Source organism: Pteropus alecto, unplaced genomic scaffold, assembly GCF_000325575.1.
Source record: "Pteropus alecto unplaced genomic scaffold, ASM32557v1 scaffold50, whole genome shotgun sequence".
NCBI lineage: Eukaryota > Metazoa > Chordata > Mammalia > Chiroptera > Pteropodidae > Pteropus > Pteropus alecto.
Genome location: NW_006431918.1, coordinates 10,472,297 through 10,499,680, shown reverse-complemented (window position 1 = coordinate 10,499,680; position 27,384 = coordinate 10,472,297). Strand labels below are relative to the sequence as shown.

The window sequence follows — 27,384 nt, the reverse complement described above, 5'->3', positions numbered from 1 at the left end:
ACATTTAATTTCTTAATAAATTAATATGTAAATCACATTTTAAAATTCATCAAAGGACTCTTTGTAAAGTCAATACTGCAGCTAAATACTTTTCATAATACAATAATTGCCGCCTATTTCCATGCACACACACACACACACACACACATCCTAGTTCACTTATGGTAGTGGTGTAAGGATTTTGGTATACTTCACATTTGTGTTCACGATCTGATGGGAAATATGTATTGACTCTACCATAGAGGCTGAAAGACTTCGCTACACTTTCTGATGCTGTTTCCATGTCCCCATCAATTCTCCCCATTGTAGCATCAAGTAACAGTTGCCTAATACTCCATTTTCCCATAGAAAGGCCTGAAATGAAATGTAGACATTGCCATGCTGGGGCCTGAGCTACTCTTTTTGAATCCTGGTATTCTCGTGCAAAATGCTGAAGAAAGAATAATTTAGAACACCAAATTTATATGTCAAATTCTAGGATTTCCTTTCTTTCTTTGATTACATAAAATGACAGATTTCTAATATGTAACTAAGAAATACTTATGGCAACAGTATCAGTATAATTATAGTAGGGATTAAAATATTTTCTTCAATAGTTGAAACACACTGACTTTCTGGAAAATTTTAGGATACAAGGAATTTGTTAGAAATGATGTGATGGAACACAGAAAATTAACAATTTTATTCGTAACTGTGAACTGTAGGCCTTTCATGTCTCTCACGATTCACTGATAAAAATTCTGATTGAAATCTGTAGGACTTATTGATAAAATTTTCAAATTCCATTATATGAATACTAGAAAATGAGTATAATTTTCAAGTTGTAGTACTTTTTGAAAGTCTCTCCTTAGCAAAAGTCAAAATTCAGATTACATATGAAGAAAAATTATGGAAAGACTTAGAATTAATGATGTAGAAGACTTTAACATACTGGAAAGTTTAGGAGAAGTTATTAGGTACTCCTCATTGCCTTCCATGGTTTAAAATGATATCACCAGGATGCCCCCGTGTCTGGGGCAACCCTGTGAGTCAGCGGTCCTCATCCTCTATTCCATAAATATGCTTAGTTGACATGGCTGAACTGTGCTAAGTTGTCTTAATGTTTCAAATTCATACACGAAACAATCTGGAAGTTTTCCTCAGGCGCCCACTGTTTTAGATCATGCAGCGCTGCCGCCCACAATCCTTCCACTTACCTTTCCTTTCGGCCACCTCAGCCCTGGTCAGGTAGTAGTAGAAGTGGTCCAGCTTATCAGGCTGCTCCTCCAGAGGTCTCTGCAACCACAAGAGGGACCTAACTCTCGCAGCCTCCCTCAGCGCATCCCACTTCTCCATCAGAGCAAAGAGCTCAGTGAAGGACTTATGATAGCCATCTCGCAGCATGTCCACACAGATGCTCTTCTTGTATGAGTTCCGGTAACTGGGAATGAGAATCAGAACACTCAGGGTGTTATTTTAATCCTTGAAATGTGTGCAGTGTTTTTATCCTATAATAATTAAAAGTTGAATCATGCTGCCTTTTCTTCCTCAGTGAAAGCACTAAAAACCGTCTTTGCCTCAAACACTCATAATTGAAAAACTTCAGTTTCATGAAAGATGCCAGGAGCTATCTAAATACAGTAATTTTAATGAAATTACATTATAAACATATCAGTTCCAGAGCTGAGTTCCCTTTGATAAGAACAAATAAGCTAGTTGACTGATGTCTGAGTCTGTTCGAGCTGCTATAACAAAATACTACCAATTGAGTAGCTTATAAACAACAAAAATTATTGCTCACAGTTATAAAAGTTCGAAGTTCAAGATCAAGTCATCAGTGTGGCAGCCTTCTGGTGAGGGCCCACTTATTGTTTCATAGTTGGCTCCTTCTGAGTCCTCACATGGTGGAAGGGGCTAGGGACCTCTCCAGATCCCCTTTTATAAGGTCTACTCCCATTGACGAGAACTCTACTCATGACCTGAGTATCTCCCAAAGGTCCCATTTAGAAACACTTTTGGGGATTAGGATTTTAACATGAATTTGGGGGGACACAAATATTCAGACCATAGTATCAGATGACATTCAAAAATACTTGATACACTAGACTCTTAACAAAATAACCAATCAGCCAAGCAAAAATTAAACATCTCATTAATATCAAAACAATGCACTCTATATTAAATGATTTCACTGTATGCTATGGAAGTTCATTTATTCATTCATGCAGAATATGCTCCTAGAAATTCATTTCTAAATATATTGGTAAATTATTTTCAGTTAGAATCACATTCATAATTTCTTAGATTAATATTTCACTACTAACTTAATAATAAATCACATGTAAGAAAAAGTGACAAATAAATATTCCACTTATTTATTTAACAAATAGCTATTGAGTTTCCTGCCAAGTGCCAGGCACTGTTCTAGACCAGATACATTCCATGCCCCTGTAAAGTCTGTATTTTAGGGAGAACACAACCAACAAATAAGTAAACAAATAACAAATAATTTCAGATGATGAAAACTGCCACACAGGAAGCAGAGCTGTGGGATAACAGCTGTGTGATGGCGCTTATTCTACCAAATGAGTGATGAGAGGCCAAATGATATAGCTTTATGTTAATTATTTTACACTTTTTTAAAAAAAATAGGAGACAATTAAGTATTTAGAACAACTGACCTGTGATACTACTTGTAATAAAGATTTCACTGTGGCGTGGAAACAGCCTAGAATTAGTCAGAACACCCCGGGTCTGAGACAGAACTTCCAGTTCTGTGAGATTTCCCTGGACCTCATTTCTTCTCATCTGTGAAATGTGTGTATTATACATGCCCTGCCTACATCCTAGAATTCTTCTAAGAACCAAACGAAATTATGCATGTGAAAATGACCTGGGAAATGTGAAGTCCTGAACTACCGGTTCTGGCTATGCAACAGCATCACCTACAGAATTCAACAAACAAGCAAGCAAAGCAGAAATGCTCAGGCTCACCCATCAAGAAATTCTTATTCGGTGGATCAGCTTAGGTGTAGAACAAAATACATAAAGAGCGGTGAGGAGGGGCATGGTGAGAGGGAAACTAAAAAATGAAAAGCAATACCCGGATCATGAAGAGCCCTTAAAGCCATGGTAGGAAGTCTGGACTCTAGGCATCTGGCAGCTGACGCGAGGCACCTATTGTTATAGGACTGGTCCATAAAGAGAATAAGGAAACTGTATTCCTAGGCCAAAAGCTCAAAAGCCACCACCTTGTATGAGGCAAAAAATATTTGAAATGAGGAAGAGAGAGTAACAGATTTTTGTTTGTTCCTGCCCGCCTGTTGAGACAGAAGAGGAGAAGATGAAGGAGGAAGCAGAGAGATGCTCTAAAAGGCCACGTCTCCTCTCTCCTCCCCTACCCACCTGCCTTGACACAAAGACAGCACAAGTCACTGTGCAGGTCTCAGCAGAAGACGACCAGAATGAGCCCCTACAATTTCCCACAGTCCCTGAGTGGTTTGGACCGAATGCCATAATAGTCTAGTGGGTTCCATGGATGTCGCGAAAGTTAATGGAAAGAGCGAGGTGGTATGTCTGCCACAATGTCATTGGCTGTGGGAAGGGGATGTGTACCAAAAGGCTGTTATATGGGCTGCCCACTGAGACCTGAAGGAGGACACAGCTATAGCTCTGAGAATAAGCAGCGCTGGGGACCTATTGAAGGCGTCAGGCCAGCATATTTCCAGAGCTGACAGAAAAGGAGGGATTGAGCACATCAGAGATGAACACCTGTACAGAATCCCACAGGTTAGGAATGCATTCCACTACAAGAGGTTTCTATTTCTCACAGCACAAGATGCTACTGGCCTAGGTTCAGTGGACTGGCAATTTCAAGGTTCACGCCTCCAGGATTGTTTTAACTTTTCCCTCATGCTTGTCCCTTGCTGGTCACTGAAGGGACAAGCTCTAGATTATCATCTCTACCTTCAAGGAAAGGAAAAAGGGGAGAATGTGGTGGCATCAGCCGTCTTTCCTTATTATCAGGGGAAAAAAAAACATTTCTGTAACTATTAGTGGATGTCCACTTTGTTCTACTGGCCAGAACTCTGTCATGTGGCCACCCATGCTGCAAGGAAGCTAGAAAAACACACATCTTGCCTGTTCTAGGTCACACTGCCCTGACAGAACTGGGGTTGCGTTAGCACAGAAGGGAGGCGTGAACTCTAGAATGGCAAATTTAGTGCTGATCACAAGGTCCTAGAGATCACAATCGGGAAGTAAATGTTAACAAGCAGCCGCGCCCAGGGATGCCAGATACAACTGGGAAGGGTGCCCAGTTATATATGAATATCATAAAACAGAACTGAAGGAAAGGAGGGGGATTGGTAGAAGCAGGTGGATTCAATGCGTAGTCAGGCGATGAAGACACTGATTACTTGGTGAACGAGTGGATGTTGCGGGTGATGGAAAGGGAGGAGCTAGGATGACAACCAGGTTTTTGGAGTAATTGTTAATTTGCTAAGGAAGGGAACACAAAAGGATGAATAGTGATGGGGAAAGATAACTAGTTTAGGTTCCCCCAAAAGGCAGCTTTGGGGGTGGTACAGGAGATCTGAGAGGACAAGGGGCTAGAAATCCAATCTTGCTTCAAGCAGGCCCTGTGTGTTTATGCCTTAGCTGCCCACATGTTTTCCTGTGAGTAAAGAAAGCATTCCGGTGCAAAAATAAAGAATATTATAAATAAAAATTAGAATACTGACTTTAAACAATAAAAATGAACACTAGTCAGGAGGCCTTCTCAATTTTAATCTCAACTGGTACAGAAGCGGAGGAAATCACGCTCTGAGCTTTATTTCCCTCCCCCGGAAGATGAGGCTGCTTTGGTTGGATCTGGTCTGCCTAGCATCCAGCTCCACTTCTACAGGTGGCAGGACTGCAAAGTACTTTTGGAAATGGCCAGTCCCACACTGTGTGTCCTCTTGGTTGGACTTGATTTCAAAGACTTCCCAGCCAAGAGGTGGGTCAGTGACCCAAATTAAGCCACTGGCCTCTCTCCCAGGCTTTTGAACCTTGCGTCAAGACACACAAGTGTGCAGAAGCTTGCTGGAGCTCAAGCAACCTGGCAGCAACATCCTGACAAGAGCCATCCTACCTAGAGCCATTCAAGGGTCACATGTCTTGTCCTTTTCTTCTGAGCCAGTTCTCCACTAAATTCGGCTGGTTACCTAACATCCTTCCAATAAAATCATTTTCACTTTATTTAGTCAGAATCAGTTTCTGCTGCCTCTGAGCGAGGACCACAAACTGCTTCAGAAGGGACTGAAGTAAAATTGTTTCTAAGACATCTTTCAGCCTCAAAACATCCATGATATATAACGAACATAAATTTTTAAAAATTCTAGTATGTTTTTAAAAAGACCACTCTTTGCAAAAGAGATTTCAAATAGAATTATATTTTAAAATGCATATGTAACTATGCTGATATCATCTCTATTTGTTATACACATATGTCATTTATATACACAAATGTGTATGTCATTGTTTAAGCCTCATTGCTAATATTTGAGGGTAAGAAAGTGCAATTATAGTGATTTGTTAAAGAGGTTCCTATTTACACCTTTATAGTTAATTCAAATGATTTCTTTTAACTGGAATAATTTTTCACTTATTAAAATAAACGGGTTATCTAAAAATAAAAATGTATGTCAATTTCCTCCATTATGTAATATATTTGGATTTCTTAAGTTTTATATTTCATAACAGCAAATCACAGCCAAAATTCATTCACTTTATGGAAAGAATTTTTTTAAAAACAAAAATAGAAATATAAACAGAATGCAAATTCATTATCTTTTTTCATTTGGACACAAAGTTATTAGTCGTTGGCTTAATTTACATGTTAAAACAAATATTAGTCTAAATTAAAATATGTTCTTTCTATGTATCAGGAGAAGAATCTCCTTGACCTAAAGTCACTATACTGGTTGAAAATGGAAAATTCTGGGAAAATTTATGGAGAGATTTGATAACATAGAATTTGAAAAGAGTTCTCCTGACAGAAAAGATGGCATTCATAGAAACAAAGCTGTAACATTCACAGATATGCTGGACATCTATAAATCTATATCCTAAGGAAGATCTTTGCTGCTGCAGATATCTGAGGCTGCCCTGGGCTAAGGGATGCTGCTGGAGAAGAACAGATTTAAGAACAGGATTAAGCAGCCATACATTTCATATGGATTTTATTACTATTAAAAGCCATTATTCAATAAAGATTATATGTAAGTATTTTTAATTTACATCAAAATTTCCCTTAAAAATTCTAAGATTAAAAAAAAATCTATAGCGAGACAGTAAAACTGCACAATTTGATGCTGGAAAATGGAGAGCTTTCTGTTAAACAGCTATGCAGTTACTGTATCATTTTAAAATTCTGCCTATATTACTTTGAATAGCCACTATACATAGAGCACTTACAATGTGTCAGACACTGTGTAGATATCATTTCTAACTAACACAATACCTCTCTACAAAGTACTACTTTCATTTTTACAGGCTAAACAAAAAAATGTCTTCAGTGAGATTGTGACTTGCCCAAAGCCATACAAGCTAGTAAGTGATATTTGGAATTTGCACCCAGGTTTCTTAGACTGCATTTTTGAATTTTTCCACTTAACACAGTGCTTATTATATCAAATATTATTGGGTTTTCTTCTCCTTTTCTTCCTCCACACAATTTCTGTTTATTTGAATCAATTGTTTAGGAATTTGACATAACTGGACAATCACAATATAACTTTCCAATTTGAAAGCCAATGTTTTTATCCATGCTAATACATATTTATGCCGGATTGGGGGAAAAGATAGGTATCATTCTCTGACTCTCTTTAAAATGAAGAGCAGACAACCAGCAGCATCCTTGCAAAGCCAATTCAGTAGATGTGATTCCTACTGAAGGGTGTAAAGTCTAATGGGGAAAACACTGAGACAAACATATAAAAGAATGAAAAGCACACACTTCTACAAACATAAAAAAAAACATGAATGGAATAAATAGATATAAAAACTTATTTTATCTGCCTTTATAGGTATTTATACTAGTTATTAGATGGATTTTCAAAATCAAAATGAATTATCCCCTATTCTAATATATAATTAATATATTTAACATATTTTTTCATAGCACAAACTGAAATACTATATCAAGGTTAAGCTTCACATTTGGTAAGATATTTCAAAAGCAATTCAATAAAAAGCCATATTTTAAAACAAGATCATAAAATTTTTATTTAATCTGACAAAGATAAACGCAAAAGATAGGTAATGTCTAATCAAAAATCAGGTTAATACTTTTATTCCATTAAATTAATATTTATAAGTCACTAGTGGGTTATCTATGTGTCAGTTATAACAGTCTCACAATCATACTGTAGGAATAAATGTTATTGGAATCACCTACGGGATAATTACACTGACTCTTAAATTAATACTTAAATAGCTTCAGTTAAAATAATTTCCATGGAATAAAGTCACTATTCTTACTCATACTTTTCAGTGTAGGTAGAAATTATATATAATAGAATAGTGGAAAAATCCACCTCTTTACACATACACGCACAGACACAAAAAATCATATAAGTTATTTGGGTATGTTTTATAGTTTTTTGTTAAAAAGACCATTCCCCCACCTCCAAAAAAAAAAAAAAGCTAGTATATATAGCACTTCCCTAGTATATATAGAGAGAAGTGAGAAAGAAAATTAACTATGCTTAAAATGACTTTATTTTAAAAGCACGTAGAATGTTTTTACAATGAAAACTGAAAGCATTTTTCTTAATTTTACACATTTAGGTTTTTTAACAATGATTAGTCATAGTGTTGATGAATTCTCGTTAAGAATTATACTATCGTTATTCTTAAACATTTTTGTGTAATAACCATTGGAGAGTTGAGGTTTTTAGGACTTTATTTTCTGTGGACTCCAAAATATGGCAAGGAAAAAAGTTTCAATATAAAAAGTCTCTTTAAATTTAAGGGATTCCCAGTGAGTTGACTGGTCTCTGGGGGCATCTACTGGAAATTTAGCAAATTGCACTCACATCATGTAAATTTAATAACTTTCATTATCCATCTTAATACAGATATTATTTTAATTGATATGCAAATAAGGTGATACTCAAAGAAGATAAATGTAAAGTTATGCATAGTATTCTATCTCATCCATCTGGTAACAGCAAAACATGTAGCTGTCTATGAGATCAGTTAACAAATACTCAACTCTTAAAAATGTAAATAGGGCAGGTGTCATATATCACAGAGAAACAGTTTTCAAATCACTCAATTCTCATGTTTGGAAAAATCAGAAATATATTTTAGAAATAAATATTTGCACATTTAATGAGGCATTTTATCATATCCAAATTAAATGTATATAAAAAGCACTTTTAAAATTATGGTTTCTCTAAAACATTCATTTTGCACCTCAGTATATTCATTAACCATAAATAACATGATAACCACTGCTTATCTTCTATATGATTTTGAATTTAACTATTTAGAGATTAATAGCTCAAAACAGTAGAATTTGTTATGTTCAGGAACCAAAGGATCTATCCTTTATCATAGTCATTACAATTATAATTAGTCATTAAAATGAACACTGTTATTAATTTCTCCTAAACATTTTAGCAGAACCTCCTTAAAGAAAAATAAACATATGACAAACTTAATACAATCATTACTTATGTATAGTTTTGACATATATTTCAATAAACAAAGTAATTCTGGTAAAATTATTGCTGTTGCTAACCATGTAATAGGAGTTAATATCACAGTCATCACAATCTTGATTTTCTTTGTAAAATTTATGAATCACATTTTCTTTAAGAGAAAAATTAATTTTAAGGTATATTCATTGTGCTATACTTTAATTGCACCATAGTATACTTTATATATTGCTATAATTTTATCTAAAACCCTCTTAATGAAGATTGAAATATATGACATTTTAGCTTCATTACAAAAAAATACAACTAATGCATTTATTAGCTTTTACTGTTTCTGGAAATTTCATTAGAATCACTGTCCAAATAAACTATATCACTTTTAATTGTGTAAATAAAAAACTAATCAATATAAAAATGTTATCAGCAAATCAGACTATAAGTATTAATATAGCAGGATTTTGGTTTCAGTTTAGATTTAGATTCATATTAGATAGTTGGAGTTATTTGATAACAAAAATAAATAAAATCTGCCTCTGAAGAGATTATAGAATGTAATTTTTCATGATTTTCTAAACAATTAGAAGTTCACAAATTTGAATTTTTTGAGGATGCTGTTACACATATAAGATTTGCTTTCTATTTTTAGAAAATACAAATTTTCATTCATTTATAACCCATTAGAAAGTACAGTAATACTTCCAACATTTTAAAAGTGTACACACAAATTGAAAAATGCCATTTGGAAAAACTATTTACTCTAAGTCTACCTTTAAGTAAAAAAAAAAATCTGGTAATAATAACTAAGAAAGTTTACTACATAGTATTTTATAAATAGGACTATTATTAATATAATTTTTTCAACAAAAAATAAAATATTAAGAAATTTGATCAGCAAAGAATTTTCTCAACAGTACAATAAGAATTCACTTAATTCAGATTTTATTTAGGGTATATGGAATACTTACACAGAATGGAACAAAGACTATTTCTTAGATTCAATTATGTTAAACTGATACTCGGCAAAATGAAGTAACTATTTGTGAGATCAATAAGTGTTAATCGATCAAACAGAAATTTTGCTGGTGATTGTTACCCAATATTAGAGGAAAGCCATGGTTATTTAGTAGATGGTACAGACTATATCCCTTACAATAGCTTTAAATAATTCCTTTAACAATAATTTTTTATTCACATACCCTGTTAAAAATGATTTCCTCGAGTGATTCCTATTCAATTAAATATTTGAAGTACAGCAATTGTCATCAATCAAGAATGAATAAGCTATTCCTCAGTCAATATAAAGTATTACCAAATATTTACCCACATAGAGTTGCACATATTTTCTTTACTGAAAAATCTCAAATTTAACCACATTTTAAAAATAGTTTTTATTTAGAAGTTTATTGAAAAAGCACTGGAAGAATGTTTCTTATGAGGGTAACTGCACGTATAATTTTTATAAACAGCCATTACTTGCAAACTCTCTCAAGAAAATCAAACTTTTTAAAGAATGTTTTAAGCCAAAGATTATACTTGGAAATGAATGAAATGAATGTCATTATTTAAGAAGAACTTTCAGTGAAAATATTTTCAAGCCAGAGTACCACACTTGAGTCCCAATATCTTTCATTAAATGAGGCAATCATATTAATTCTTGTTGTTTTCTTTCAATTTACACTATAACTTTCCACTATAAAAAATATGATTATATAACCAACTTATATTGGTTATATTGTTATTTAACCAATAAATATGTTGAAAAATAAAGCCTGAAAAAATCTTAATTTTTGGATTGAGTTATAATAATAAAAAAGAAATCTGAATAAGTAATATAATTATGCTATAGTTTGCATCCTAACATGATAACAGATGTAAGAAAAAGAGGGGAAAAATAAAAAATGAACTTCATACTACATGACTACAAGCAATGGATTACAAACACATGTAAGCATGATCGTGCTAGCTCATTAACTGCATATTTTTGTATAAATTAGTATTTATAAAATTTTTATTATATAAAACTTCATATAATAAAATAGCCACTGTTATTTGAAACATAATTTTGTGAATGCTCTCCAAAGTTTTGAAATTCTATTATTTAGGACATTTTGTCTTAAACAATATCATTTAAAAATTTTCTTTCAGTTCATCTTTATAAATAAACTATCAATTTTCCATATAAATTGAGTGAAACATCAAACTTTTAATAAAAATGTAAGGCTGGAGAATATAAAGACAAAGCTTAGTAAAAACAACAAGTCGCATTAAAAAGAAAACTTTAGCTCACTGTGCTTTTTTTTTACTAAAGTATGTCATACATTTTATTTTTGCAAGAGTTTGACGAGTTTTGCAAGTAAAATTCTGTTTCCTCTACATTTGCTAATAGTCATGAGAATCTGTAGTTTGCACCTTCCCATTAAAAATGCATTGTATTTTTTTGAAATTATTCACCCCGCCTTTTATCCAGATCATGTCTTTGAAAGGAGGAAGTAGATAATAAATGGAATAATTCATGATTTCCCATTAAATATGAAACTTTCTTTTGCAGAGTTTAGAAAATGAAGTTCTACATAATGTACAAAAGTTGATTAGAACTTTTTTAACCTTTTCAAGAAAAAACCTTTCACATTAAACAAATGCATGAAGAGCTTTCTTTGGGAAAAGCAAACCAATCAATTCTTTATACCTACAGCTTTATTATATATATTCTAATGTTGCTCCCTCCAAACACATATTCCCTTATAACACCTGAGTAGTTATTAAAGTGGTGGCAAGAAAAGTAGCGAACATTGAGCTATAAACATGACAAGTATCTAAGAAAAATATAACTGTTTTAAATTACAAAGGGAAAATCACGTAAATTAAAAATGAAAACAAAACATTATTCATGCTCTTTTCAGCAATATAATGGAAGATAGTGTAAGAGTAAATAACAAAAGCTCCATTTAGATTTCTCTTTACGACATTTCTTCTAGTGTGGTGATGACATTTTGACATGAGAAAAAAATATATAACTTTAAAAACTTCTCTTTACCAACTGTCCATTTGGTACACTGTTAACTATATTTTTTTACCTCTTTTTTGGATAAATAAAAAATAAATAAACCAAATGATTTTTAGGTTCCTTTCAGTTCTATCATTCTATATTTCTTGGAAAAGGAATCTGTAGTAAACTCAACTGAAGAGGAATGTCAAGTTCTGTCTATTTTAGGGCAGCAGGTGACCTAATTTCTTTGGGTTTTTAAGTTGCTATTGGAGAATAGTTCATCTCTTCACTAAACATATTTTAATTTTCTTCATATTAAAAAGTACATTAAGAACACATTTTTCCCCTTTCAAACGTGAACGCTTAAAAAAACAATTACCATACTCTAAGCCATGTGGAGAAACCTTTCATTAGTGTATGCTCTTTAATTACTGTTACAAAGGAGGTGTGTATTGAACATATAAACAGTGAAGCCAGGATTTCTCACATGCTACATAAATGATCAAACTTCCAGAAGATACATTTCGTTTTACATTTAGTAAAAACTAAAATAATAAAAATTAAAAAATGAATTGATCATTTTGATTTATATACAGATGACACCTATATATAAATATCTTATTTTCCTGAAAGTTGTATTAATTATATTGTAGCTATCTCAAACATTTAGAAAATTCCTAACAGCATAGGGTATATCAAATCAAATATGTGCATCGATAAGAGTATTGAGAGAACTAAAGGGAGTGTTCGTGAGAAGATAAAAGAGTCTTGAATTCAAACTTTTAAAAAACAGTACAAAATAGATATATGTAGGGATTTTAACTTCTTTGACACAGGGAAAAAGTCATTTGTTTCTTTTGTATTTTTATATAAATTTCAACAAAAAGAAAGCTTGTGTAACACAATTAATATCAAATAAAATAGAATTCAGGCATAATAAGTTAAAGGAACATAAAAATATCAGAGATTCATAAATAAATTTTCTGAGAAATACAGCAGTTAGAAAACAATATACCTGATAATATAGTTTCAAGATATAGAAAAATTACAGAATAAGGATAAATAGATTTTAATGCTTTTTCCTTCTTCAAGAAAGTTACAAATAAAATAGAGGTTAAAAAGATTTGAATAAAAATTGTTGAACTCGATTGAAATAACAGGCTCAATCTAATTATTAGATTCTGATGGAGCCTTCCACATAGAATTGTCTATCAAATAAAGACCAAATATATATTTATTTTTCAAAAATACAAAGAATGTTTATAAAAATTGACCATGTACTGGCCACACTAGAAATTTCATAAACTGATATATATGTGGCACATTTACAGAGCACAAGGAAAGATTCACTTCTCAATCTTGAATCTTCCTTTAGAAAAAGACCACAAGAAAAAAACTATTCACCTGCAAATTTACAAATATATTTCTAATTTATTCATTACCTGAAGGGGAAACCACCATAGAAATTTTTATATATTTAGAACTGAAAGAAAAAAATCTAAATATCAAATCCTAAAGAAAGAAGTCATCATAATATTCAAAAGTAAATTTATAATTTAAATGCATTTATTAGAAAACAAGAGCAACTGGTACAGATGAAGAAGCTAGCTTTCAACTCAGAAGGCTAGAAAAACTCCTAGCAAAATAAACAATGGCATGAAGTCAAATAAAGGACAGGGAAGGAAATATTAAGGGTAAATGCATAAATTAATAAAAGAGAAGAAAAAAGTTGATCCGTAAAACAAAAGATATGATAAAAGACAAATCTTTGAATGCTCAAGTAAAACAAAACTAGATAGGTCGCTTAAACAGTACCAGGTATAACAAAGGAAACATAGCTTCTAAGTAGAATGGTAGTAATGGCTAACCTTTATTGTATGCTTATGATGTGCTAGGTGCTATTCTCAATACTCTACATACCTTATTTAAATTTTACAACAAACCTTTCTTATGAGATAGGTAATATACTTTTCATTTTATATATGAGGAAACTATGACACAAAGAGTTTAATTAACAAGTCAAAGATCACACACCCATGCATAGTCAAGCTGTAATTTTGACTTCAGCAGTCTAATTCTACAGCCTATGTTCTTAGCTACCATTATCTTTATACTACCTCCAAGATATAGAGAATATATCTATAGATATAGAAGAGATTTAAACATTAGAAAATATGCTAAACTTTATCACAACAAATATAAAAATCTGCATAAATGAGCACTAACTAAAAAAATACCAAATTATCAATCATCAAGATTGACTAGAGAAGACTTAGAAGACCAATTGAAACAGAAAATCTTTCTCCCCACTCATCCTCCTATAACCTAAAGAGCAAAACTTCAGTTTTACAAGGGAGTTCTACCAACTTTCAATAAGTAAGAAATTCTCATCTCTTCCAATATCTGTAAAAAAACAAACTGGAAATCTTTAAAAGTTCTCTCTATAGAAATTTTGTTTCAGCTCAGGTGGAGCGTTCTCTTTGTTCATTTTTTTTTTCTTCTATATTGTGACATATTCCCAAGTACCAGAGAATATTTGTTTGTTTATGATAATGAAGTTCTAGATTTCTTAACACAGGCAGTGTGCTTGGGTTTCCTGTTTACAGGCTTCCTTCTGAGGAGCGTGAGTCAGGAGAGCACAGGCTGACTATTCCTTGAGCCACTAACAAATGAAAGGGACTTTGCGTGGTGCACCAGCTTCCCTGACAGGAGCTCAGGCCAACTGGTAATATCTTTAAAGACTTTTTGCATCACTCTTCATGAGGGCTATTATTCTGTGGTTTTCCTTTCATGTAATGGCCTTTTCTGGTATTGATAGAAGGGTAATTCTGGTCTCATACAATGAGTTGAGAAATATTTCCTTCTTTTCTATTTCCTTGAGCATGTGCCAAATTGGCATTATTTCTCCCTCACATGTTGGTTAGAATTCACCGGTGAGGCCATATGGGCCTGGAATTTTTTTTGTGTGAAGTTTTAAAACTATGAATCAATGTCTTTAATGATATAAACCTACTGTGCTATTTCCACTTAAGTGAACTTCGCGGTATTTTTCAAGAAATTTAGCCATTTAAGTTGTTGAATTAATTAGCATAATTCTTTCCCCCTAATTAGCATTCTTATATTTGTATAATTTACACTGAGGTGTACTCTCATTTCTGAAATTGGTATATTGTGTCTTCTTTTTCTCTGGTCAGTCTGACTTGAGGTTGATCACTTTTATTGATCTTTTCAGAGAACTGGTTTTTAGTTACTGATTTTGTCTTTTTTTTTTTTTTCCTGTTTTCTGCTCTCATTTTACTACTACTTTTTCTCTGCTTTCAGTTTAATTTACTTTCTTATTCTAGTTTTTAAAAATGAAAGCTTAGGGCACTCATTTTAGACATTTCTATTTTTCTAATACAAGCATTTTAATGCTTTAAACTTCCCTGTGAACACTACTTTAGCTGTATCCCACAAATTTTGATATGACATGATTCTCTTTCATTCAGTTCAAAATACTTTCTAATTTGCTGTGTGATTTTTCCTTTGTCCCTAGTATTTTTAGAAGTATGTTGTCTGTTTCCAAATTTGTGGAGATTTTCCAGAGATCTTCCTATTATTTCTAATTTAATTCCATTGTTGTAAGAAAAAGTAATTTGTAGGATTTAAATCCTTTTAAGTATGTTGAAATTTGTTTTACAGCTCAGAATATCATCTCCTTTGATAGATGTTCCATGTGCCCCTTGAAAATAATGTGTTTTACTGTTGCTTGGTGGAATGTTCTGTAAATGTCAATTATTTAAGTTGATCGATGGTATTGTTCAGGCCTTCAATATTCTTACTGATTTTTCTATAAATTATTGAGAGAACAGTGTTAGAATCTCCAATTATAATTGTGGACTTGTCTGTTTCTCCTTTTCTTCCTATCAGTTTTTGTTTTATGTATTTTGAAGTTTTGTCATTAGAAACACAAACATTTAGGATTATGTCTTCTTGATGAACCAACTCCTTTTATCATTATAAGATGTCACTTTTTATCCCTGCTAATATTCCAATTGCTTTCTTAGAATGTATGTCTGAAAATCTTGGAATCTCTCATTTTTCTTCCCTTCTCTCTCATCGTGTTAAGAATTTACTATCTTTTGTACTTCTATGTAGTCATTTCAGTTATAAGAAGGAAATGTGTTTAGTCATCCATTTTGTTCTTGATCTTGAAGGCCATAAAACCCTAAACTAAACTTTTAAGACAATTCTTTTGTTTGGCAGTATATTTCCTCAGCTACTCTGGTTGTAAGAGATTGTTTCAGGCAGGCTTAAGGGGATTTCATGGAAGTCTGGCTCAGGAAAATAGAATGACTGGGTCCTTATGAGGTGACCCCAGAGGGAGGTTCTAGGTCCAAATCAGTACTGGGGATTCAGGAGAAGTCTGAAAATCTGGTTTCCGAAGTATGTCTGATCCATTTTCTTTCTAGCTTATTTGTTTCTTCCTCTGTATGAATCATTTTTTCTTTTCTCATTGCTTCTGTTTCTATGTAACATCAAATTGCTTTGGTCAAACTACTTAATCTCTCTATGTCTTGGTTTCTGGGAGTGATAACTCTTCACAGGATTATTGTGAGGATCACTTAAAACAGACTAGCACACAGCATTCATTAGCTATATCTTACCTGTTACTATCTTGCCTAAAATAAAACCTAGCTAAGAGATGTAATATTTATGACAAGTTGTCTAAATACCAATTTTATTATTTATTAGCAAAGTTCTATTATGTTGTTCCATTTTTCTTATATAAGTTCATGTGATAACTTTCTTTTGGAATTCAGTATCAAGAAAAAGCTTGTCTCTCTTGAAGAACTGATATGTTTCTCTGCATCAGGTAATGAGAATTTTACTGTCCATCAGATCTTCCTTTTTCCTCTGTCTGCCCAGAAGTTCAGGGTGAAACTCACTGTTCCCTCCAGGGAACTATATTGACTCGAATGGGGAGCATATTCACATGCTTCTCCTTTACTTGCCTTTCCTTCTCTATTTATCATCTGATAGCTGTGTAATACAGAACTTTAAGTTTTTTCAATCTTTTCTAGAAAGAAGGTAAGTAAGCAATAAAGTTATTTCATGTAAATCAGAAGTCTTAAGAGAGAATGAAACACAGTCCCTGCTTGTAAAAGACTCTAAGTCTAGAGCAGAATCCTTTGCTTATGGCAACTCACAGCAAGATAATACTCAAAGTGTTTTCATCTCTTTGTAAATATTAACTCAATCCTCATAACCATTTCATGAGCCAGACTCTATTATAATTATTTCTATTTTTTTTTCAGATGAGGAAACTGAGACACAGAAAGGTTAACTTTGCCAAAATTAACCAGTGACTTTGTTAGTAAGTGTAAAGCTGGAGTCCAGGGAGTCTGGTTTTAGAATTCATGCTCGATTTCATTACACCTGGCAGCCTCCCAAAACTTAGCTTTAGCAAAACATTCTATTTTACTACCCTCTCTTTCATTTTTTAAATGCTGGTCATGATCCCAAAACTGGTGGGTCATAACCACTACCCACTAATGGGTCATGATCTATAGTTTGTTAAACATTAATCAAGAAGGAAAAAACCCCACATGTACATGATTGTCAGGGGCTATTAAGAGAGTTCAAGCAGGGGCTCTGAACTCTACCACATGGGTGAGGATGAATCAGAGCCTCACAGAGCAAGAGACAGGCTGAGCCGGAAGCTAAAAGTTTACCAAGTACACAAGGCTTAGGGGGAAGAGAAGGGCATTTTGGGCAGGGCACATGTACAAGGCTATGAAAGGAAAAAGGCTCACCATTCATTTATCTGTGAGCCAAGCATTGTACCGAGTACTAAATACGCACAGTGAGCAAAGCAGCCGTGGCTCCAGGCCTCTTGTAGCTTACAGTCTAGAAGAGGAAACAATGTAGCAATGACAATGCAATGCTGTAAGTGCCATGATGGGAGGCATTCTGGGTATTGCAGGTTTTAAAGTAACTTGCCCAGGTCATACAGTTTTATTACAGGTATTACACTAGCAAGGTTGCCTAACATAATTGAGCCGTTTAAGAATAAGTAAAAGTTAGCTATGAAATGGTAAGGGGAAAAAGCCTTCTAGGCCAAAGGAATGCCAATACACTAGAGCGGGGAGATGAGAAAAGATATTGTTCCATGAAGACCTGAGTACCTTCAGAGACAGGACGGTGTAATGGTTAAAGAATAGGCTCTCAACCCAGACTGCCTAGGTTCAAATTCCTGCTCTTTGACTTGTTAGCTGTAGGACCTTGGGCAAGTTACTTAATATCTCTGTGCTTCAATTTCCTTAGCTGTAAATGGAACTAACAAAGACTTTCCTACGATTTAATGAATTAATACATATAAGGCACTTAGAGCAGTATCTGAAATATAATAAGTGCTCAACAAATATTAATCATTGTTATTATTTTGGCAAAGAATAAATTTCAAGGTGGAAACAGAAGAAATTACACAGGCTGGAGTGTGGCTGGCCTTAGTTTAAAAATATTGTTTGAGTGCCTACTATGTGCTGGATACCGGTATAGATAACAGAGATTTAGCAGCAAACAAGACATTCCCCAGTTGCTCAGGTCAGTTCAGAAGAAGTCATCTTTTTTCCTGCCTGTTTCTGTTAGCCATGTAGCCATTTATCTGGCAACCAGCTTCTTCAAAAAAATTTAATTTGTAAATCTCTATACAGAATTTAACTTATTATTTTACAAAAGATCAAAATGTTCTGAAGAGAAAAATAATTTCACAAAATTATTCAAAAGTAAACAAAATAAATGAAGCAGAGGAAAGAGCCTAAATTTCCATAAAGTTAGTATGACCTATTATACCTATATTATAGCCTGAATAAATGTCTTCACCTTGCCACATATATTTTGAGTGCCTGGCCATTGTGCAAATCTAGGTGTTAAATTTGCTTATAACGAGTATACTTGTAGTTTGTAAAAGCACCCTTGGAAGATAATTTTGAAACAAATTCAAGATGAAAATCTAAGACTGGCAAAAGTCTAATTTAAATGAGTAAGTATAATACACTTTAAAATGAGGCAGGAGAAAAAGGCTTTAAAAGATATGAGAATAAATGGTTCTCCATTTCTTTACAACCTAAACTTATTGAATTTGGTAACTGATAGTACTAATCGCCATTGTCCCAACAAAGTGACACTCAGTGAACTGATAATGCTCAGATACTCTGAAAGAAAGCGATATCGTAGGGATGCACACAATTTCAAACGAAATCTATTCTTCCAGGTAATAGAACTTGATATCTGAAGCAGAAAATAATATTGAGCAGATTAAAATTCTCTGTCCCTTGATGATTTTATTTGTATCCTCATGAACATAGCTAAAGCTGTAAAAACTGCCCCCAGAAATTTTTATTTGAATCTATAAATGACACTTTTATTGCTTAGTGACTCAAAGCAATTATGATATGATAATAAGTGATACCTTACATCCTTTAAAAACATAATGCATTCTGATCGTGTAATACAGAATTTAAAAAAGTACAGAAACACAACATGACCTTTAGTTGTTAAAAATTAGTTAAATACTATTAACAAACTATTTGAGGACTTATCTAAGAAAATCAAATTACAAGTGTCAATATACGTATAATGTTTTTAAAAATGCACCTATTAGGCACGGCCATAATCCAGTCACTTAAAAAGCAATAAAGCATGCTGAAATTCCTCCTGTAAATGCAGATGATAAAAAACCCAGAAGCTCTTTGCCTTTAAACTATTTTACCCATTCCAAAGTAAAATTAACCCTATCAACTAGATTTAGCTATCTCAGGAACAATTAGTTCAGCTTGTCCTGCATAGTTACTTGTTCAAATATTATACTCCTATTTGGTACATAAAACACTTTTGAGGAGGTAAACATCCTTGATTCAATAGTCAAACCAGTTACATGCAATACTGAATTAAAAATGTTGTAACCAAAGGCTATTCATAGCAGGATACCTATTTCATGGTGTTGTTAATCTTATATATATTTTTTTTCACTCATTTGTTCATTTAACATCTAGTTACTGAGCTCCACCCATGTGCCCTGCCTGTCTAGGCCCTGGGAGACAGTGGCACAAACACGCACACGCGCGCACACGTGCGTGCAAACACACACACACACACACACACAGACACACAGACCCACTCCTGCTTCTGTGGGTCTGGTTATAGCAGAGACAGACACAGATAATTTGCTTGGGAGTAAGTGTGAATGGGGTGAGGACTACTAAATTAGGAAGTCAGGGAGTGCCAGACTGAGGAGGTGACCTTCAAAGTGACAGCTGCAATGACAAGGAGTGTCAGCACACACACACACACACACACACACACAGACCCACTCCTGCTTCTGTGGGTCCGGTTATAGCAGAGACAGACACAGATAATTTGCTTGGGAGTAAGTGTGAATGGGGTGAGGACTACTAAATTAGGAAGTCAGGGAGTGCCAGACTGAGGAGGTGACCTTCAAAGTGACAGCTGCAATGACAAGGAGTGTCAGCAATGAGGCCACACAGAGAAGAGTGAGTGGTGGGGAGAATGGGAGATAAGGTCAGAGAGGTCGGCAATGTCTAACTCCCACACAGTGTTAGGCCATGATGAAGAGTTCAGAGTTTATTATGAGAGCAATGGGGACCTCTTAAGAGGTTTTAAGCAGGGAAGCATCATCATCTAATTTTTTCCAAGATTACTCTGGTGGCTGAATTTTAGCAGATTTAGAGGGGATATGAGAAGAGTAATTAGGAGACTATTCTAGTGATCGTGGTGGGAGATGATGGTAGCTATGCAATGAAGAAGAGTAGATGAATATAGGATATATTTTGGACTTGTATCTCATGGGGTATACTGATGAGACAGATGGGGGAGGGATGGTGAGGGCAAGGTGAAATTCAAGGCTGCTTTGGTGCCATTTACTGTAGTGGAAGAAGACTGTGGGAGAAATATTTGGAGTGGAGGGTGAGGGGCAGTAAGGGTAAAGCAAGAGTCCAGTTTTGGGCCATATTAACCTTCGAATGTCCATTATATATCCAAGTAAATATGTCAAGGAGGCAGCTGAATATAAAAATTTGGAGCTGGATGGAGAGGTCAGGACTGGATTTATAAATCTGATAGTCATCAGGCTATTGCTAACATTTAATGCTATAAGACTGGGTCCAGGTAGAGAGTGTGGCTGGAGTGGAGGGCCTAAGGACAACCCACCACTGAGAGTTTGAAAAGAGAAAGCCAGCCAAGGAGACTGAGGCGGCACAGTCAAAGGGTGTGGAGGAAAACCACAGACCTGGCACCCAGAAGCCACAATTACAGAACATTCGAGGAGAGCTTGGTTCTATCAAATGCCATGAAGACATCGAGCAAGATGAGACAGAAACATGACCATTAGATATAGTACAAATGGGGGACACTGGTCATGCTGAACAGAGAGATTTTAGTGAGTTCTGGGGCTGTAAACCTCTTGAGTCATTTGAGGCAAGAATGGAATGTGGAAATATTGAAAGAGCACTTCTGCTTGCTGTGAAGGGTAGAAAAAATGGGGTAGAATCTGGAGGAGGTTAGGAGTCAAGGGAAATATCAGAGTAGATATTAATGCTCATAAGATTGATCCAATGGAAAAGGAAAAATTGATCATGTAGAAAGAAAACATGTTTAACTGCAGGAGGTCTTGGACTGAGTAAGAGGGGATTGGCATCCACAGCCCAGGAGAGAATCATCCTTACACAAGCTCGAGAACTCTCCACCGCAGCAGGAGGAAAGTCACAGAGATAAGTTTATGTATAAGTACGCTGGTCCATTTTAAGGTAGATGATGAGTGGTTATCATGGGACTAGACAAAGAGTATATTATAGGACATCAAAGCTAGTGTATGTACATCAGTTCTTTAATGGGTAATTATGGTAACATCTATTACCATCCTAGAGAAGAAGAAGGCAGAGAGGGATTTGAGAGTATACCTTAGATATGGCTTTTGACTGGTCGAAAGTTTGATTCTTTAATTTCTCCCCATTACGTTCTTGTATGCTGAGGATCCGTGATGTACCACTCTGATCATTTTATAATGCTACCAGACAGGACGCCAAACTCAAAATTTCTCTTCCTTGGCAAGTCCCATTCTACCGCCTTAGGATCCTCTGACTTTCTCTAGAGCACTAGGCTGCATCTCACAGAACTCTTCATTCCATACCTGTTTCCTGCTCACAGATCTTATTGTCTCAAATAGAGACAAGGATGGGGCTAAGTATTTTACAATAAAATATCACTGTCTCTCCCACTGTGAAAAACCTAGTATTGGGCATAAAGTAGGCACTTTAAATGCCTGTTGACCATTTTCAGAGTTGAATGCCTAATAAAAAGTTTTATGCGGCAATTTCTTGGCTAACAGAATATGCATAATTCATCATGGCACTTGCTGGGTTTTGCTGGAAGATGCTGAAATCATTCGCCAATTTTCTCCTTTACAATGCTACTCTGTTTAGGGCAAGGTCTAGAATGTATATCAATCAAAAGCATAATAGTGAGCTAAGTACAAGTTATTTTCTACTAATATTTGTATTCACTTTCTTAGGGAAAAAGCTTTGGTCTAAAAAGGGTATTCAAGTGAGGAAGCTTTAAGGAGAATGCAGTCTTAAGGACTGAGAATTACTAAGTGCTACTTGTTTTCTGTAGTATGATATAGATTTAAAATCAATTTGGTAATCGTAGTGAAAAAAATATTAAGAGAAGACTCATCGGGATAGCCTGTTTTGCATTGTTTCAGATAAAAGTTTTCTTCAGTACAGAGTAAAACCGTAGCAGATATAAGTATATGAATTTCCATCTTATTAAATTATGTGAAGAATAAGTTTAATTACAAATTTAAGTCCTAATTCTTAAGCCAATTACAGCTGGGTTGGCCATGTGGATGTCATTATATTTAAATCAAAATGCAAGTATCACTCATGTGTATTTTTCTTTTGAAAAGTAACTGTATCATCAGACAATACTGACCTTTAATTTTATCCAAAGGTTACCATAAAAAGTTACCAAACTAACAATCAATATAGCATCTAACCAAAGGTCCCAGATACACATGGCAATCAAAAGAGCTCCAAGGAAGACAACGATTACAATTACCAGAAAATTTTGTCACTCTGTAAAATCAAGTATCTACTGACAGAATGAACTATTCCGTTTTACCATGTTATTATATGCAAATTGACAAACATGATATCTAATAAAATGAAATATATCAAGAGGCTTAGAATTTTAGACTATATGACAATCAACACCAAAAATATCAGGAATGTTCTTTCATTGGAATCCTACAGTACTAGACAATACTAACAAACTCTCTTAAAAGCTTTCTTCCACAAATTATTTTAATAAAATCATTTAGTGAATTCTATATGATACATGTGCATTTATAAGATTTCTACTTTTCAGTGCTTACATCTTAAGATCTGATGACAACAGAGTCACCAAGTCTATAGATAAGAAATATCAAACCTGTTTCGCTATCATTCTAGGCTTCTATTCGCTTCTCACCAAACTACACGAATTTTTATACTGATTTTACTCACATCATAAATTAGGTTCTAACTAGTAGTAAAATAGCAAAGTTTACATTGTTGATTTAAAAAAATAAATCCAGATACTTTAAAGTCATTTTAAAAGTAACCAATAAGTCTACGGCCATGCTACCCTGAACAAGCCCGATCCCATTTAGCTAAGTAGGGTTGGCCTCATTAGTACTTGAATGGGAGACCATCTAGGAAGACCAGGTGCTGTAGGCCTAAAAAAAAAGGGAATTGTAAGCTGACAAGGTCCTTGCAGTCTGTGAGGTCAACCAAGGGTTGCCTCACTAAAAAAAAATAATAATACTAAATAAATTAAATAAATAAAAATAAAATTAACCAATAAACTACAATCCATTAATTCTTTTTGTGGGTTTCTGGGGGTAGGGAGGAGATATGTTAGTAAGAATTTTTTAAAAAATCACCAGGAAAAATAAGATTTATGAATCTTTTAAACATTTTTTTCTCTTTCACAGAGGCAACATACCGTAAAATGGAGATTAATAAGCAATTAAAGGCATGGACTTAACTAAAATATGGCAAATGTGATAGTATAATATCTTGGTAAATATGAGAATTCTGAAAGCCATAAAATTAAAGACTTTGATATGTGTAAGATCAATAGACATGACTTATCACTATTTAATATGAGCTTTAATTTTTAAATGCCATGGTCCAATGAAAAGGTGTTACTGCACAGGAAAATTGAAATTTTAATAAAGTATCAAGACAAAAGAAACAAACTTTATATTAAAGTACCTTTAAGAGGTTATACTTACGCAGCAACCTCCTCTTTTGACAATCCTTTGAAATTCACCTCCACATAATGATCTATGTCACCTTTTTCTTTGATCAATTGAGACCTAAATGAAATGGAAAGAAATAATAAAGCACTGCCTTATCAAGTTGAAAAGCTACTAAAAATAAAATGCCACCAGGATAACAGAAATATTCAGGGCATAATATCACATATAATAAATGTTCGGCAATAGCTATAGAGTTAGGTTCTTGATTAAAATTTCAAAATGTTAATTTTCTTGAATGGAAGAAGACAGGGGAGAATATTAAGCCTAGGTGTAAACAAATAAAACACCAAACACATTAAAATAATCTGCATTCTTAAATAAATGACGTTTTCCCCTCCAACCTTACGAGATCTTCCATTTTACTCACGTTGTTTCACAGAAGTCATATTCTGTTTGGCACAGAATCTTGAACTAAGACTATCTATTGGATACAAATATATAAAATTTCTTTGTTCCAAACATTACCAAATTTTGCTCTGAAATACCGTTTGGGTATTTTTTTAAGCACACATAAAACTCAAATTGTTATTAAAAGTTCAAGATGCAAATTGATTTTAAGATTTTATTGAGAAATACATTGCTTGTGTAGTCTATTCTTCACACCCTTTTAAAAATAAGTATACTATTAACGTCTTATAACCATGGGAGTTTGAAACTAAGCAAATATCTGTTTTTATTCAGAAGCTAATGGAGAATGTTGACAAAACTTTGCCTTAAATAATTATGATACACATGTTTTTCCTCAATAAAAGAAACACAAGAAAAAGTTTTCTTTAAAATCCCTCTTATTTTAGGAATGTGAGATTGGCTATGTTTTTGCAAATGCTGAAAAGAAAATGTAATGTCAATCATTAAAAAAGATAGAAAGAATAAGCTTTTTCAGACTTTGTGAATAGTTCACATTGTTCAAAAGTAAATATATATACCAGTATGTATATATACATATACGTATACACACATATATACATATACATATATATATATCAGTAATATAATATCAGTTATGCCTCAATTATATATAATGCATCTATTAAAATTTGTTTTTTAAATTTTTGAGAAAATTTGATTTGCTGTTATAAAAAAACACACACATTTGTATAGTCTAGCTGAATGTATTTATTTTGGTCCAGGAGATTTGGTCTTTCCCAGAAATACTAAAAATAAGGTATGATTCTTCTCAGAACAAAGTAGTCTCCTAATACTTTGATAATTACGCCTTGCAGGAATTGAAAAGTATGCATAGAATGAAAATAATCAAACCTAGATATGCAAATTATTTCTATCAATGAATAATATGTGTATTACTAAAAATCAATATAACTATAAATGCAATTACTAAATAACTCAATCTTAGTCAGTCATAATTCTGACATACGCCATCATGTTCTCTGTCTTGCAGTTTCTCATCCGCTTCTCCAGCTCTGTAGCCCTTCAGAGGCAGCAGCGGTTTGGTGGCACACCTGCAGTCCCAGGGTTTTCAGGGGCTAAATGGTGCCTGCCAGTCTCCCCAAGTAGGAAGACTGTGTCCTCCTTCCTCCGACACAGAAATCAGCACTCGGGACCTTACGGATGAGAAGCCATACACTGTTCATTGCTAAAACATCTGCTTTCTGTTCTCCACACGCATTTTAAAAAGAAAATGTATCTTCAAACCTTTACAGGAACCAAGTCAGAATTGAAATAAGAAATAAAATGATCAAATGAGCACTAACTTGCTAAACAAATAGATCCTTAATATTTGAATGAGGTTCATCAACCTTTTTGAAACAGTAAATATGAATATTCTGAATATAATAATATACTTTTGTTTTTGAACATTTTTTTTCCTGATATATGCTATTGACATTTCTTACTGTAAAAAATCCATTCTGTAGGAACACATATTAAAACCGTGGTCACATACCTTGGAATTCTCCTGGGGGAGCAGGGCAGCTTCTGTCTGGCTAAGGATGTAAGCTTTGGGCGTGTCATGGGCACTGGGGGCAGGGTGGTCATTTTGGACTACAAAAAACAAAACAAAAACAACAAAAAACCAGAAATGGTATTTTAAAGAATACACCTTTCAAAGAATACTTTAAGACATTATTAGATCCACAGTCTGTCATCTGAGCTGAGAATGCCTCTTTGTGTAGAGCTATAGCTCTGTTATTCAGAAATACTCAAGAAGTGGATTCTACAGGTTGCTTCTCTCATTATTTTCTTTTACTATCCGGCTTTTGGCCAATTTATTACTTGTCTGCATCTCTAACCACGAAGGAGAAAATCTGATAAATGAGTTAAAAATACAGCCAATCGGGAGTATTGATATGATTTTTGTTAAGAGACATGGTTGCAATTAAAAAGTGAAGATTTTTAGGACAGCTATGGATTTCAAATGCTCATGCTTTGCTTTCCTGTTATAATAATTGAAAATCGCTCATATTTTGCTATCTTTTAAAAACTGTCACTCACAAAGACTTTCCTTTGGAAGTGATAGATTTTAAGAATGATTCTCAGCAAGAAGACAGCTGCTATGAGAGATGCACAGCTGCAATAGTGTAACGAATCACTACGAAACGTAGTGGTTCAAAAAAGATTGTTTAAAACAATCATTTCATTATCATTCACACTTTTTGTGAGTTAGAAATTAGGACCAGGCACAATGAAGATGGCTTTTCTCTACTCCACAATGGCTGGGGCCTCTGCTGGAAGACTCAGGAGGCTGGGGGTAACTCAGTGATGGGATGTAAGTGTCTTCACTCATTTATCTGGCAGTTGATACTATTAGCTGGGACCTCATCTCGGGCTCCCTGCCAGAATACATACATGTGGCTTCCTCATATGGCTTGGACCTCCTTAGAGCATGGCAGCCTTAGACTTCTTATGTGGCAGATTAAAGTATCCCAAAGAAAAGCCAGGTGGAAGCTGTATCTCCTTTTAGGGGCTGGCCTTGGAAGTCACGTAGCATCGCTTCCGCTGTAATAACAGGCCTGCCCGGATTCAAAGCTCGTGAACATAGACCCACATATTAGTACGAGAGCATCAAACTCACACTGAAAGAGAAGAATGTGCGATGGGCAATATTACTATGGCCATCTTGGGGAAACACAATGTGTTACAGTGGAGAAGGTGAGTGAGCAATAATAAAGGTGGGTCTATAGAATCAAGCTATCTAAACCCTACCGCAAAGAAGAAGTGTGGAGATAATGTCAGTGGACTTAGAATGGAAAAACTGTCACATGCTGCAAGGGCTTTCAGATGCAAAAGAACCCATGCTTCTCCTGTTGGAGAGGCATCCGAAAGGCCAGAGCCCAGCGCTATGTCCATCAGTTTTGACCTCTACCTTTAGCCCCACCAAGCATCGAGAA

General features: G+C 34.3%; 1 protein-coding gene across 1 annotated transcript in view; it reads right to left on the bottom strand.

Moving 5' to 3' along the window:
- TTC29 (tetratricopeptide repeat domain 29) overlaps positions 1 to 27,384 on the bottom strand; it is a 108,848-nt gene that overhangs the window by 77,024 nt on the left and 4,440 nt on the right. Inside the window, exons 3-5 of the mRNA XM_015600686.1 lie at positions 25,941 to 26,038; positions 24,011 to 24,094; positions 1,197 to 1,420 (exon numbers count right to left, since the gene is read on the bottom strand). Coding sequence (XP_015456172.1) covers positions 1,197 to 1,420; positions 24,011 to 24,094; positions 25,941 to 26,032 — 400 coding nt within the window. The 5' untranslated portion in view covers positions 26,033 to 26,038. The remainder of the gene's footprint in view (positions 1 to 1,196; positions 1,421 to 24,010; positions 24,095 to 25,940; positions 26,039 to 27,384) is intronic.